Source organism: Vespula vulgaris, chromosome 22 (genome assembly GCF_905475345.1).
Source record: "Vespula vulgaris chromosome 22, iyVesVulg1.1, whole genome shotgun sequence".
Classification (NCBI taxonomy): domain Eukaryota; kingdom Metazoa; phylum Arthropoda; class Insecta; order Hymenoptera; family Vespidae; genus Vespula; species Vespula vulgaris.
This window is the reverse complement of record NC_066607.1, coordinates 3,521,700-3,537,694: the sequence shown is the minus strand read 5'-3', so window position 1 is coordinate 3,537,694 and position 15,995 is coordinate 3,521,700. Positions and strand designations below refer to the sequence as shown.

Below are 15,995 nucleotides of genomic sequence, written 5' to 3'. Positions count from 1 at the left end.
CTCGGAAGTGCAAAGTGGAAATCTAAAACAAAAAACAAAGTATAGAAAGTGGAAAATAAGAATGATACAACATTGTACTTGCGTAAAATCTTCGTTAGTCCTCGCTCCTATGGCATCCCATGGAAATTTCTAAGTCCCCCATGGAGAAAGACTGTCAACGGCCTCGGAAGTGCAAAGTAGACATCTAAAACAAAAAAGAAAGTATACACAGTGGAAAATAAGAATGATACAACATTGTACTTGCGTAAAATCTTCGTTAGTCCTCGCTCCTATGGCATCCCATGGAAATTTCTAAGTCCCCCATGGAGAAAGACTGTCAACGGCCTCCGAGAGTGCAAAGTGGACATCTAAAACAAAAAAGAAAGTATACAAAGTGGAAAATAAGAATGATACAACATTGTACTTGCGTAAAATCTTCGTTAGTCCTCGCTCCTATGGCATCCCATGGAAATTTCTAAGTTCCCCATGGAGAAAGACTGTCAACGGCCTCCGAGAGTGCAAAGTGGAAATCTAAAACAGAAAACAAAGTATAGAAAGTGGAAAATAAGAATGATACAACATTGTACTTGCGTACAATCTTCGTTAGTCCTCGCTCCTATGGCATCCCATGGAAATTTCTAAGTCCCCCATGGAGAAAGACTGTCAACGGCCTCTGAGAGTGCAAAGTGGAAGTCTAAAACAGAAAACAAAGTATAGAAAGTGGAAAATAAGAATGATACAACATTGTACTTGCGTAAAATCTTCGTTAGTCCTCGCTCCTGTGACAGACTGTGAAAATTTCTAAGTTCTCTCGTCGAAGTCCAAAACACAAATGAACTAGTAACTGTTATGGTCGGTCAAAGAACCGACTTTGTTGACGTCTCTCGATGGCGAGTATCCCCACTTCGTATTTAAGTCTAAAATCAATAATCTTTTGTATACTCGTATTAACTGTTCGTTAATACTCGCTCCTATGGCATCCCATGGAAATTTCTAAGTCCCCCATGGAGAAAGACTGTCAACGGCCTCTGAGAGTGCAAAGTGGAAATCTAAAACAGAAAACAAAGTATAGAAAGTGGAAAATAAGAATGATACAACATTGTACTTGCGTAAACTCTTCGTTAGTCCTCGCTCCTATGGCATCCCATGGAAATTTCTAAGTCCCCCATGGAGAAAGACTGTCAACGTCCTCGGAAGTGCAAAGTGGAAATCTAAAACAAAAAACAAAGTATAGAAAGTGGAAAATAAGAATGATACAACATTGTACTTGCGTAAAATCTTCGTTAGTCCTCGCTCCTATGGCATCCCATGGAAATTTCTAAGTCCCCCATGGAGAAAGACTGTCAACGGCCTCGGAAGTGCAAAGTGGACATCTAAAACAAAAAAGAAAGTATACAAAGTGGAAAATAAGAATGATACAACATTGTACTTGCGTAAAATCTTCGTTAGTCCTCGCTCCTATGGCATCCCATGGAAATTTCTAAGTCCCCCATGGAGAAAGACTGTCAACGGCCTCTGAGAGTGCAAAGTGGAAGTCTAAAACAGAAAACAAAGTATAGAAAGTGGAAAATAAGAAAGATACAACATTGTACTTGCGTACAATCTTCGTTAGTCCTCGCTCCTATGGCATCCCATGGAAATTTCTAAGTCCCCCATGGAGAAAGACTGTCAACGGCCTCTGAGAGTGCAAAGTGGAAGTCTAAAACAGAAAACAAAGTATAGAAAGTGGAAAATAAGAATGATACAACATTGTACTTGCGTAAAATCTTCGTTAGTCCTCGCTCCTGTGACAGACTGTGAAAATTTCTAAGTTCTCTCGTCGAAGTCCAAAACACAAATGAACTAGTAACTGTTATGGTCGGTCAAAGAACCGACTTTGTTGACGTCTCTCGATGGCGAGTATCCCCACTTCGTATTTAAGTCTAAAATCAATAATCTTTTGTATACTCGTATTAACTGTTCGTTAATACTCGCTCCTATGGCATCCCATGGAAATTTCTAAGTCCCCCATGGAGAAAGACTGTCAACGTCCTCGGGAAGTGCAAAGTGGAAATCTAAAACAAAAAACAAAGTATAGAAAGTGGAAAATAAGAATGATACAACATTGTACTTGCGTAAAATCTTCGTTAGTCCTCGCTCCTATGGCATCCCATGGAAATTTCTAAGTCCCCCATGGAGAAAGACTGTCAACGGCCTCGGAAGTGCAAAGTGGACATCTAAAACAAAAAAGAAAGTATACAAAGTGGAAAATAAGAATGATACAACATTGTACTTGCGTAAAATCTTCGTTAGTCCTCGCTCCTATGGCATCCCATGGAAATTTCTAAGTCCCCCATGGAGAAAGACTGTCAACGGCCTCTGAGAGTGCAAAGTGGAAGTCTAAAACAGAAAACAAAGTATAGAAAGTGGAAAATAAGAAAGATACAACATTGTACTTGCGTAAAATCTTCGTTAGTCCTCGCTCCTATGGCATCCCATGGAAATTTCTAAGTCCCCCATGGAGAAAGACTGTCAACGGCCTCCGAGAGTGCAAAGTGGACATCTAAAACAAAAAAGAAAGTATACAAAGTGGAAAATAAGAATGATACAACATTGTACTTGCGTAAAATCTTCGTTAGTCCTCGCTCCTATGGCATCCCATGGAAATTTCTAAGTCCCCCATGGAGAAAGACTGTCAACGGCCTCTGAGAGTGCAAAGTGGAAATCTAAAACAGAAAACAAAGTATAGAAAGTGGAAAATAAGAATGATACAACATTGTACTTGCGTAAAATCTTCGTTAGTCCTCGCTCCTATGGCATCCCATGGAAATTTCTAAGTCCCCCATGGAGAAAGACTGTCAACGGCCTCCGAGAGTGCAAAGTGGACATCTAAAACAAAAAAGAAAGTATACAAAGTGGAAAATAAGAATGATACAACATTGTACTTGCGTAAAATCTTCGTTAGTCCTCGCTCCTATGGCATCCCATGGAAATTTCTAAGTCCCCCATGGAGAAAGACTGTCAACGGCCTCTGAGAGTGCAAAGTGGAAATCTAAAACAGAAAACAAAGTATAGAAAGTGGAAAATAAGAATGATACAACATTGTACTTGCGTAAAATCTTCGTTAGTCCTCGCTCCTATGGCATCCCATGGAAATTTCTAAGTCCCCCATGGAGAAAGACTGTCAACGGCCTCTGAGAGTGCAAAGTGGAAATCTAAAACAGAAAACAAAGTATAGAAAGTGGAAAATAAGAATGATACAACATTGTACTTGCGTAAAATCTTCGTTAGTCCTCGCTCCTATGGCATCCCATGGAAATTTCTAAGTTCCCCATGGAGAAAGACTGTCAACGGCCTCCGAGAGTGCAAAGTGGACATCTAAAACAAAAAAGAAAGTATACAAAGTGGAAAATAAGAATGATACAACATTGTACTTGCGTACAATCTTCGTTAGTCCTCGCTCCTATGGCATCCCATGGAAATTTCTAAGTCCCCCATGGAGAAAGACTGTCAACGTCCTCGGAAGTGCAAAGTGGAAATCTAAAACAAAAAACATAGTATAGAAAGTGGAAAATAAGAATGATACAACATTGTACTTGCGTAAAATCTTCGTTAGTCCTCGCTCCTATGGCATCCCATGGAAATTTCTAAGTTCCCCATGGAGAAAGACTGTCAACGGCCTCCGAGAGTGCAAAGTGGACATCTAAAACAAAAAAGAAAGTATACAAAGTGGAAAATAAGAATGATACAACATTGTACTTGCGTACAATCTTCGTTAGTCCTCGCTCCTATGGCATCCCATGGAAATTTCTAAGTCCCCCATGGAGAAAGACTGTCAACGTCCTCGGAAGTGCAAAGTGGAAATCTAAAACAAAAAACATAGTATAGAAAGTGGAAAATAAGAATGATACAACATTGTACTTGCGTAAAATCTTCGTTAGTCCTCGCTCCTATGGCATCCCATGGAAATTTCTAAGTTCCCCATGGAGAAAGACTGTCAACGGCCTCCGAGAGTGCAAAGTGGACATCTAAAACAAAAAAGAAAGTATACAAAGTGGAAAATAAGAATGATACAACATTGTACTTGCGTACAATCTTCGTTAGTCCTCGCTCCTATGGCATCCCATGGAAATTTCTAAGTCCCCCATGGAGAAAGACTGTCAACGGCCTCGGAAGTGCAAAGTAGACATCTAAAACAAAAAAGAAAGTATACACAGTGGAAAATAAGAATGATACAACATTGTACTTGCGTAAAATCTTCGTTAGTCCTCGCTCCTGTGACAGACTGTGAAAATTTCTAAGTTCTCTCGTCGAAGTCCAAAACACAAATGAACTAGTAACTGTTATGGTCGGTCAAAGAACCGACTTTGTTGACGTCTCTCGATGGCGAGTATCCCCACTTCGTATTTAAGTCTAAAATCAATAATCTTTTGTATACTCGTATTAACTGTTCGTTAATACTCGCTCCTATGGCATCCCATGGAAATTTCTAAGTCCCCCATGGAGAAAGACTGTCAACGTCCTCGGGAAGTGCAAAGTGGAAATCTAAAACAAAAAACAAAGTATAGAAAGTGGAAAATAAGAATGATACAACATTGTACTTGCGTAAAATCTTCGTTAGTCCTCGCTCCTATGGCATCCCATGGAAATTTCTAAGTCCCCCATGGAGAAAGACTGTCAACGGCCTCGGAAGTGCAAAGTAGACATCTAAAACAAAAAAGAAAGTATACAAAGTGGAAAATAAGAATGATACAACATTGTACTTGCGTAAAATCTTCGTTAGTCCTCGCTCCTATGGCATCCCATGGAAATTTCTAAGTCCCCCATGGAGAAAGACTGTCAACGGCCTCCGAGAGTGCAAAGTGGACATCTAAAACAAAAAAGAAAGTATACAAAGTGGAAAATAAGAATGATACAACATTGTACTTGCGTAAAATCTTCGTTAGTCCTCGCTCCTATGGCATCCCATGGAAATTTCTAAGTCCCCCATGGAGAAAGACTGTCAACGGCCTCCGAGAGTGCAAAGTGGACATCTAAAACAAAAAAGAAAGTATAGAAAGTGGAAAATAAGAATGATACAACATTGTACTTGCGTAAAATCTTCGTTAGTCCTCGCTCCTATGGCATCCCATGGAAATTTCTAAGTCCCCCATGGAGAAAGACTGTCAACGTCCTCGGGAAGTGCAAAGTGGAAATCTAAAACAAAAAACAAAGTATAGAAAGTGGAAAATAAGAATGATACAACATTGTACTTGCGTAAAATCTTCGTTAGTCCTCGCTCCTATGGCATCCCATGGAAATTTCTAAGTCCCCCATGGAGAAAGACTGTCAACGGCCTCGGAAGTGCAAAGTAGACATCTAAAACAAAAAAGAAAGTATACAAAGTGGAAAATAAGAATGATACAACATTGTACTTGCGTAAAATCTTCGTTAGTCCTCGCTCCTATGGCATCCCATGGAAATTTCTAAGTCCCCCATGGAGAAAGACTGTCAACCGCCCCGGAAGTGCAAAGTGGAAATCTAAAACAAAAAAGAAAGTATAGAAAGTGGAAAATAAGAAAGATACAACATTGTACTTGCGTAAAATCTTCGGCAATACTCGCTCCAGTGGCATCTAGTGGGTGTTTCTAAGTCCAATGTGCTTCCATTAACTCTTCTCTCTTACTTGCGGAGCGTGCGTACCCCGAGGACTGAGTTTCGAATGGTGGGAATTCGCGGCATGACTGGCCCCACTACTTAAGACGGCCGCCTTATATTCCCCCCCACTGGCGGAGTATCCCCACCACTCCGTTTCATTCTAGAAAGATAGAAATCGTATTAATTATTGAATGGACGAGTGATCGATTAGTGTTCTTGCATTAATCCTTCTCTCTCACTTGCGGAGCGTGCGTACTCCGAGGACTGAGTTTCGAATGGTGGGAATTCGCGGCATGACTGGCCCCACTACTTAAGACGGCCGCCTTATATTTCCCCCCACTGGCGGAGTATCCCCACCACTCGGTTTCATTCTAGAAAGATAGAAATCGTATTAATTATTGAATGGACGATTGATCGATTAATGTACTTATATTACCTCTTCTCTTTTACTTGCGGAGCGTGCGTACCCCGAGGACTGAGTTGTGAATGGTGGGAATTCGCGGCATGACTGGCCCCACTACTTAAGACGGCCGCCTTATATTCCCCCCACTGGCGGAGTATCCCCACCACTCCGTTTCATTCTAGAAAGATAGAAATCGTATTAATTATTGAATGGACGAGTGATCGATTAGTGTTCTTGCATTAATCCTTTTCTCTCACTTGCGGAGCGTGCGTACTCCGAGGACTGAGTTTCGAATGGTGGGAATTCGCGGCATGACTGGCCCCACTACTTAAGACGGCCGCCTTATATTTCCCCCCACTGGCGGAGTATCCCCACCACTCCGTTTCATTCTAGAAAGATAGAAATCGTATTAATTATTGAATGGACGATTGATCGATTAATGTACTTATATTACCTCTTCTCTTTTACTTGCGGAGCGTGCGTACCCCGAGGACTGAGTTGTGAATGGTGGGAATTCGCGGCATGACTGGCCCCACTACTTAAGACGGCCGCCTTATATTCCCCCCACTGGCGGAGTATCCCCACCACTCCGTTTCATTCTAGAAAGATAGAAATCGTATTAATTATTGAATGGACGAGTGATCGATTAGTGTTCTTGCATTAATCCTTTTCTCTCACTTGCGGAGCGTGCGTACTCCGAGGACTGAGTTTCGAATGGTGGGAATTCGCGGCATGACTGGCCCCACTACTTAAGACGGCCGCCTTATATTTCCCCCCACTGGCGGAGTATCCCCACCACTCCGTTTCATTCTAGAAAGATAGAAATCGTATTAATTATTGAATGGACGATTGATCGATTAATGTACTTATATTACCTCTTCTCTTTTACTTGCGGAGCGTGCGTACCCCGAGGACTGAGTTGTGAATGGTGGGAATTCGCGGCATGACTGGCCCCACTACTTAAGACGGCCGCCTTATATTCCCCCCACTGGCGGAGTATCCCCACCACTCCGTTTCATTCTAGAAAGATAGAAATCGTATTAATTATTGAATGGACGAGTGATCGATTAGTGTTCTTGCATTAATCCTTTTCTCTCACTTGCGGAGCGTGCGTACTCCGAGGACTGAGTTTCGAATGGTGGGAATTCGCGGCATGACTGGCCCCACTACTTAAGACGGCCGCCTTATATTTCCCCCCACTGGCGGAGTATCCCCACCACTCCGTTTCATTCTAGAAAGATAGAAATCGTATTAATTATTGAATGGACGATTGATCGATTAATGTACTTATATTACCTCTTCTCTTTTACTTGCGGAGCGTGCGTACCCCGAGGACTGAGTTGTGAATGGTGGGAATTCGCGGCATGACTGGCCCCACTACTTAAGACGGCCGCCTTATATTTCCCCCCACTGGCGGAGTATCCCCACCACTCCGTTTCATTCTAGAAAGATAGAAATCGTATTAATTATTGAATGGACGAGTGATCGATTAGTGTTCTTGCATTAATCCTTTTCTCTCACTTGCGGAGCGTGCGTACCCCGAGGACTGAGTTTCGAATGGTGGGAATTCGCGGCATGACTGGCCCCACTACTTAAGACGGCCGCCTTATATTTCCCCCCACTGGCGGAGTATCCCCTCCACTCCGTTTCATTCTACAATGATAGATATAGTATAAATTATTGAATGAACGAGTGATCGATTAATGTCTTGTATTAACTCTTCTCTCTTACTTGTTGGAGCGTTTGTCTGCGAATATTGAGATGTGCACTCGTCGGCGTACAAAAGGAAACTAATTGATAATAATGAAAGTAAATAAAAGTCGTGTATGTTATGTTACACGAAATCAATAATGCTGTGACGAAAATTGCCAAATATTAAAATATTAAAATGAAATTATTTTGTTTCTCGCATGTTTGTGTTGTTAAACTTAATGTTGTTAAACGAATGTATTATTGTTTATATATTAGTTTTTTGTAATGAATGTGCATGAAAACTGTTTAAACAATTGTAAAATTATAGAAAATATTAATTTCTGAGCTTTCGCCTTTAAAAAGATAGATTCTCGATATTCACTCATCGGAATATAAAAAGAACTAATTCGAAATTCTTGAGTAGCTACATAGAAAATGTGTACCAAGAAATGAAAAAGTATGTGTTTGTGCTTACCTTTGCATCAAAAGGACGAATTTTTTGAAGAGTTTACGAATGAAGCGTACTAATTTACACAGGTCAGTATTTTTACAGATTGGAGCCAATGTTTTTACACTCGATTCCATAGGTTTGTGTGAATGTGTACAGCATCTGTGTGACAGTAACGAGAGAGTTTTTTGTTCGCAAATTTTGCGATGCAAAAGAGATATTTTTGCAGAAAATGATATTGGTCAATATCCTAATGCTTTTCAAAATTTATATAGATCAATAATGTTCGAAAATCTAGAGTAAATCTCTGTTTTTTCTTACCTTATTTCGATCAATTTTTTCTTTGTTGCAGCTTCTTCTTCTTTCAAAGCCATTAGAACTTCTGCCTACCAACGAGTTCATAATAAATACTTTCGAATAGAAATTATTTAATAATTTGTATTTATAGGACAATCTATAGACAAATATAATTAAATATCTTTCCGAACATTTACAAGAGATATTAATCATAGAAAGTTAAATTCATTGATTATTCGATTTATTATCTAGTCGTTTCTTGACCCCCGAAGTAGAAGAGAGAAGAAGCATAGGTTGGTACATTACGCGGGAATCTACGCATTTGGCGGGAATTTATGACTTGTAGAAAACACTAAGATTTTTGATAATCATTGTCAATGATTTTTTTTGCGATTGAATATTATATTCTGTGCAACTTTTTCAATTAAATATTAAGAAAAATTAATATATTTATTAGTGCGTTATATTTCTAAAATGACGCAGATGTATGTGCCAATTCTAGCTTCACTAACTAGTTCACGGTGTAAATGACGCCATTGCTGCTTCAGTTCGTATCAAGCAAACACGTCGCCCCGTCCCTCTCGTTAATTAGCAAATTTTTTCTAATTATTGTACACCAATGATTATTATACACCAATCGATAGTTAAACACGCGATTTTTAAGAGGCCGCGTTCGCAAGTCGAGATATTATGACGTCTAAAAGATATTCACGAAAGAACTTATTGCGTCAAATTTTTGTTCACTTCTTTTTCAGTTGATTTTCACAATATCGATACTTCTCTCGCTTCTTAATGCTGCTCTGATCAACAATTTTGCGTTTATGATTATGATTGATCGATATTTCGTATTATATTCAATTTTCATATATATTCATACACAAACACAAACGCACATGTATGAACTTTTTACACATTATATATACACATCACTCTTCTAATCTTCTCCTTTTTTCACATACATTTTTAATTGTATCCTATATTAATTGAGATTTCACATTTTTCAAGAATTTCAAGAATTTCACGAGATAGAACAGTAGAGTATCGAATTAGAATCAGTGTCGGTGCATCGTTCTTCGTGATCCGAAATCGAGAGTATGTTCGTCGTTTGAAAGAACAATGACTACTACCGGTAAATCGCTTCCTTCTTTATGTATCTCCTGAGTGTGAAGGATGAGATACATAACCGTGATTGTATATAATGCGATCGAATGCTCGTTCTTTTTGAAAAACGTATACGTGTATAATATACGTAATTATGTGCATGTGGATATACGATTTTTACGAATGTGTCGCTGCGTTGCGCCGATTCGACGTTCATTTGCATGTGTAGACTGTGTATGTGTAAAAATTTCTGTGTTTTTTCTCTCTTTTCTTTGTCCTTGCTTTCTATTTACATATGATCATTTCTTCATCGTTTCTTACTTTTCGATAATCGCGATTATATAGAATTATTTCGATCGTACTTATTCGATACATATAAATAAAAATTCGAAGAGATATTATTTTTTTCATATACCCTCAAGTACATATCATTAGATATATATATATATATATATATATATATATATATATATATACGCGTAAATACATCAAATTATCGAATCATTTCAATTTAACTGCTCATTATTTCGCGCGTAATATATACACATAGAGATAATATAGATACTTGTGATACAAGTGCGTATCTATTTAATATATTTATATCGTTAAAAAATATGATTATTTCATTAGAAAATTATTGTCCATGTTTAAAATTCGAATTAATTACATTTGTCATCCATATCGTATTATTTACGACTAACATTATATTTTTTATTATTTTAATTTGAAAAATATAATATTTGATTTGACCTGGTTGTATCTGTGATGACGTCATAGGGTCTACTTTCCTTCCTTGTCAGAGATCTCGTTGCCACCTTGGACGCAGTGACAAGTGCACACGGTGTTTCGTCGCTCCGCATAATTACAGGTAATTGATAAACTTTTTTCTATCGTATACCCTCTTCCTATATATCAATCGATAGCCAAACGCACAATTTTCATCAGGCCGCGTTCGCAAATCTGGGCATCATCGCGTTTAAAAGATATTCGCGAAAATAAAGTCAGCCTCTCATAGGTCCGCCGGAGCTTTCAATTTTCCTGTTTTATTTTCTCGATATCTTGATACTTCTCTCGCTTTTTAATGATGCTCTGATCAATAATTTTGCGTTAATAGTCGTGATCGAATGATATTCTGTATTAAATTCGATTTTCTTATACGATCGTATTCACACACACAAACATGTATATAGAGGTATACGATCTTATATACATATACACACATGTACGTGTTCAATCATATTTACAAACAGAATAAGATCATATAAATATACATATACACATACACATATAGTAGACAATCACTATATATATTATGTATATACATCTATAGGTATACGGTATATATAAGTATACACACACACACACACACACACCATCTCCGTATATTCCCTACACATATTACGTACACACATTTAATCTTGCGCTATGCTAATATGATCTTATATTTTTCAGATAACTAAGAATTTCACGAACTACGATATAGAATGTCCATACCAGTATATATTAGTTTATACATCTCTTCGATATAGACAAGTAAGTTTATCTTATTTTAATACATATTTGAGTGAGGCGTAATGAAGAGAGATAGGTAACATACATATTAGATTGTATATTTTCACAAAATTTTCCGACCGATATCGAAATAAAAACGATCGAGCGTCGAACTCTCTCAAGGCCACAAGAGAGATATTTATTACTATATAAAATTTGGAGGAGTAGTAGTACGAAAGAACTGATTAATTTCGTTATAATAATGCGTTTTATTTCACAACTATTTTATTCTAACTTTATCACGATTATTTTAATATTACAGAAATTTTATTATTTCGTTATGATGGTGTAGGAATTCGTTTAACTTTTTAGGTTATTCGTCATCGAATTTACTGTTGCAGCTATTATTTTATTTTAGAATTATTACATATTATAACAGAATTTATTACATTTTTGTTAACAATTGGGTCTCTGTATTGAGTTTGTATCTTCAAATACAAAACAAGCAATATCTAGTAAATGGCTACATACTTTAGTACATTTCAAAAATAATTAGCTTTTAATAATTTCAATTTTCATAATATGTTAAATTCTATTTATAAGATATTCATTATGATTTTTAGATAATATATTTTCTATTATGTTACCTTCAGAAATGATTTACAGAAAATTTTTTATTCTTTTTTGTCGTATAATCTATTGTATGTTTCATCTTTTTAGTTCTTATAAAGTATTAGTCAGTTCTTCATCATCTTACTTCTTCATCATTTTAGGGCAGGATGCTTATTGTACAAAGAATCAACGAAAGCTTGAATTAGTAAATTTCTTTTTTAAACCTTTCGTTAATAATGTTAAAAATCTTTTATTATATTAATGATATTAATAACTTTGTTTTTTTTTCCCCTTATTTCAGATCATCATTATGATTTTGACCTGGACTATGGATGTGTTTATTTAAAGAAGTTTGGATTTTGCAATTTAAATTTTAGTAATATATGCATTCAAATTAATTGAGTACAAATTAGTCAGTTATACAGAAAAGGTTTGTTCATATTAAGTATTAATTTTTTTTTCAACCAACTGCACTGATTGTTTGGGTATTAGTATCAGTGCATCATTGAAGATGATCAAGAAATTAATACACTTCTTATTGTTACGTGAAAAATAAATGAAATATTCAACCTATTTTGTTCGTAAAAGAAAAGTCTTAATAGAGTCATTGTTTTTGAAAGAATAAAGTAAAGTCCAGTCATTGCTTTTGAAAAAATAAAATAGAGTCGTGAAACAAGATAAGGAGAATTGTAGAGTACATAAAACATAGAATAAGTTAATCAATTTTTAGATTTTTAGATTAGGATTTTCAGTAATTAATATATTAATTCTCGTTTTTCTTCTTGTGCTTTTTCTATTTTTTGTTTCAGGATGGTTTTAGAGTTGTGTTAGATATATCAGTTTTCTTCCCTGCTTTAGAATCAGGAACGGTTTTAGTTCTTTGATATTGACTATAGTTATCAAATATGTTTCATAGCTGTGGTTAGAGCAAGAAGCAAAGGCTATATGGCGAAGAGGCGAGGTCTCCATAAATTGTGACTCAATATTTTAATTTTATCATGTTGTTATTGAAAATGCTCTTATATAGTAGTAATGTAGATTTGAGAAAGTGAAACGGTACTGAAACGGTACTGAAAAAGAAATATTAGTGAAAATAAAAGTGGTGACTGCCTGTTGTCTTTCCTTTTTTTCGTATTTTTTGGCATTATTTCTCTATAGATTTTACTTTTCTTTCCTAATTATGTGATTATAAAATATTTATTATGTATTTCGACGGTTCGTATAATTTTATATCGTATTTATAAAAATTTTATATTTTCGTTTATTAGATCGAAAAATTGTTCATTGGTTAGTGACGTATTTGCGCATGCGCGGCGCGTCTGCGCAATCGTCTTGTCGGTGGATATAACGCCATTTTGTGGTCGGTGATTGACAGCTACACACGGAAGCCGTATCGTCCTCATTAATTTCAGGTAATTAATATATTTTTCTATTGTACACTGTCTTTCTATGTATCAATCGATTGCCAAACACGCGATTTCCACGCGTGAATGTTTGCAAGTCGGAGTATTTTCGCGTTTGAAAGATATTCGCGAAAATAAAATCTGGCTTGAAAGCTATTACGTCATACTTTTATTTTTTTATTTTTTGGCTTTATTTCCACGATATCGATATTTCTCTTACTTTTTAATGATGCTTTTAATAATAATTTATCATTAATTAGTCATTATTAATCATATTTCTCATTATATTCGATTTTCACACACACATACACAATGCTTGGGATTTTCCCTTACTCATGTATGTATATAGATATAATATACACATAATAAATATTTTCTCTACTAATTCATCTTTCGTTTTTCAGGTTTTCAAGAATTCTACCTACCGACAGATAAAATATCCCGGCTTTCTTTTTCTACATATGCTTTGTCCTTCGTCCTGTGTACAAGGTAAGTCTTTCTCTTTTAAAGATACAAAGCGAGTTTAATAGAAAGAGATAGGTAGCACTCGGTAAACAAACAATCAGAGATCGGCGTATTTCAAAGAAATCTCTTGATCGAGCGCGTAATGATGTCGCGAAAACAATGAAACGTTCGAGCTCGTTCAAGGTGATATAGTATAGTACGCTCTAGTCTTACAGAATCTTTCGGCATGTACGCAACCAAGGAAACGTGGATTATATTCTTCCTTGCGTTTATTTTATTTTAGAATATTTTAATTCTAATTTTGTTTGCATTTATTTGATATCATAGGAAGAAAATATAGATCATTGCACAAGAAACTATACAAATTTGTATAGTTTATAATTTAGTCGATTGGTGCAGTTATTGTTTTATTTAGAAAATTTATAACATTTTCGTTACTATCGTCATACGCAGTTATTCTCACGTGAGTAAAATTACATTGATTGAAATGTATCTTGAGCATGTACCGACGGCTATATATTTCGATACATCTCGAAAAGCTTTATTTAACATTAATTAAATTAACATTGGATGATAATTAACATGATATTAATAATCTTAATTTTTTTATTAGCTCAAATAAAAGAAGAATCATCATTACACGCAGGATGCTCATCGTGCAAAGAACCAGCAAACATTCTGGTAAGTAAATGTTACTTTACATATTTCTTCAATAAATGTAATAAGTTTTTAATGTGACAATGATACTAATAATTTGATTTTTGTTTCTTTTTCAGTTCAAATAAAAAAAAAGAATCATCCTTTTCATCATCCTGAGGCAGGATGCCCATGCTTCATGCATCGACAAAGATTTTAAGTAAAGTTTTTTATTAAACATTTTTTTCATTTTTATTTACGCATTTTACGTTAAATATTATATTTTTTATTTTACTTATGTTCACTTGAAAATTAAAAATCTGTTTTTAAATACATATAATAAGTTCTTTAATAAAGATGAAAAGATAACATTAGGATATAAATAATAGTTTTAAAGTTCCCCCACCAGTTGCCAAATAATTCTTGGAAATGAGTCTCTGGCAAGCAACAAAAGAAAAAGCAATCGTATGTAATAATATTCTATTATAGGTATATCTATATATGTATGTATTTGTGTACGCTATATATACGCTGTACTGTACTCTCTAGGATGTATCAACAATACGTAAACAATCAAGGGACGATCTAAAGGACGATCTTCCTGACTCATCTCTACAGTTTTCGTTCGTATAAGCAACCTTCCAGACGTGTTCGAACCTGTTCCTGCTTCTTCAATTCCAGTTCGTCTAATTTTTCATTAGTATTACATATAATATTTTACAAACTTGATTTAATCATTTATAATTTATTATTCCTATTTTATATCATCAGATTTCGATATACGATATAGCATTTATATGTTGAGTACGCAAATCACATTTACACGTGTGTAATCTTATACATGTGCGTATTTTATATTAATAATAGTTTGAATATTTTCAGGTTATTATTCGTCATATTGGCCAATATAATATTCATCAATTCGTTTGGACGCCTACACATTTGATAGCAGTTATCATATACTTCCTGCTGCTCTTCGTATATAGGTATGTACAAATAAGTTCATCGTTAAGAAATTTTTATTTAATTTCAATTATTATAAAAAATTAGATTTTAATTCTTACGAACTATCTATGTGTTCTATTGTAGTCTTATTGTAAGTTTTTATGCTCTATTATATCTACAACTTTTATTATATAATATTTTCTATTTTTTTTAAAGAAATTTATATATGGATCTCCATACGCAGCTACCTCCTTGTGGTGGGATCCGGAAATCGGTATTGCGAACGTTCGTATATTTTATATTATACAACGTACGCACTACCGGGCCAAAGGCTGACGTTCGGTGTATTAGGAAATAATTTTGATTAAATATTACTTTATTAAAAATTTGTTGAAACGTATGTTACATTGAATTTAAAGAATATTAAGAAGCACCGAGAATAATGAAAATGTAATTAAAGTATAATAAAAGTTAAATTAAAATAGAATAAAATTTCAAGATACGTTTAATCGTTTAATTAATATTATAAATATTATAATTTCAATTTTACTGCTCCTTGTTTAGTTTTACTTTAATGCTATATCTATTCTGATTTATAGGTATTTACGCAATTAGTATACTTCTGTGAACATATCCCTATCGCGATTATATCCATTTTTGAACGATAGATACAACGCGATTTTGATCGTTTGCTTTTACATATTCATTTATTTTAATATAGCTTTCTAGTTTTGCATCTTTTGAATAATATTTTTTTTCTTTTTTTTTTATTATTATTATAGTATACAAAATATATAATATAAGTTCATAATTTTAGATCATATAATTTGAATATGATATATGATATGTGATATTTATTATTTAATATTTAATTTAATATTATTTTAATATTTATTTTAATATTCAA

The 15,995-nt window shown here is 35.0% G+C and overlaps 1 protein-coding gene and 2 long non-coding RNA genes across 3 annotated transcripts; 2 read left to right on the top strand and 1 right to left on the bottom strand.

Moving 5' to 3' along the window:
• Window positions 1-5,448: 5,448 nt before the first annotated feature.
• Window positions 5,449-7,629, bottom strand: LOC127071694 (uncharacterized). The gene is made up of 6 exons (XM_051011247.1): window positions 7,537-7,629; window positions 7,098-7,229; window positions 6,677-6,808; window positions 6,256-6,387; window positions 5,624-5,755; window positions 5,449-5,478 (listed from the first exon to the last, which is right to left on the bottom strand). Exons 1-6 carry the CDS (start codon window positions 7,573-7,575, stop codon window positions 5,449-5,451), a joined length of 597 nt encoding a protein of 198 aa, XP_050867204.1. The 5' UTR covers window positions 7,576-7,629.
• A 2,729-nt stretch (window positions 7,630-10,358) lies between these two features.
• Window positions 10,359-12,741, top strand: LOC127071666 (uncharacterized). The gene is made up of 4 exons (XR_007785180.1): window positions 10,359-10,404; window positions 10,989-11,069; window positions 11,941-12,069; window positions 12,449-12,741. It is a non-coding gene; the product is annotated as an uncharacterized LOC127071666 (long non-coding RNA).
• A 170-nt stretch (window positions 12,742-12,911) lies between these two features.
• On the top strand, window positions 12,912-14,480 carry LOC127071665 (uncharacterized). Its single transcript, XR_007785179.1, has 4 exons — window positions 12,912-13,051; window positions 13,447-13,531; window positions 14,121-14,188; window positions 14,284-14,480. It is a non-coding gene; the product is annotated as an uncharacterized LOC127071665 (long non-coding RNA).
• The last annotated feature ends 1,515 nt before the right edge of the window (window positions 14,481-15,995 follow it).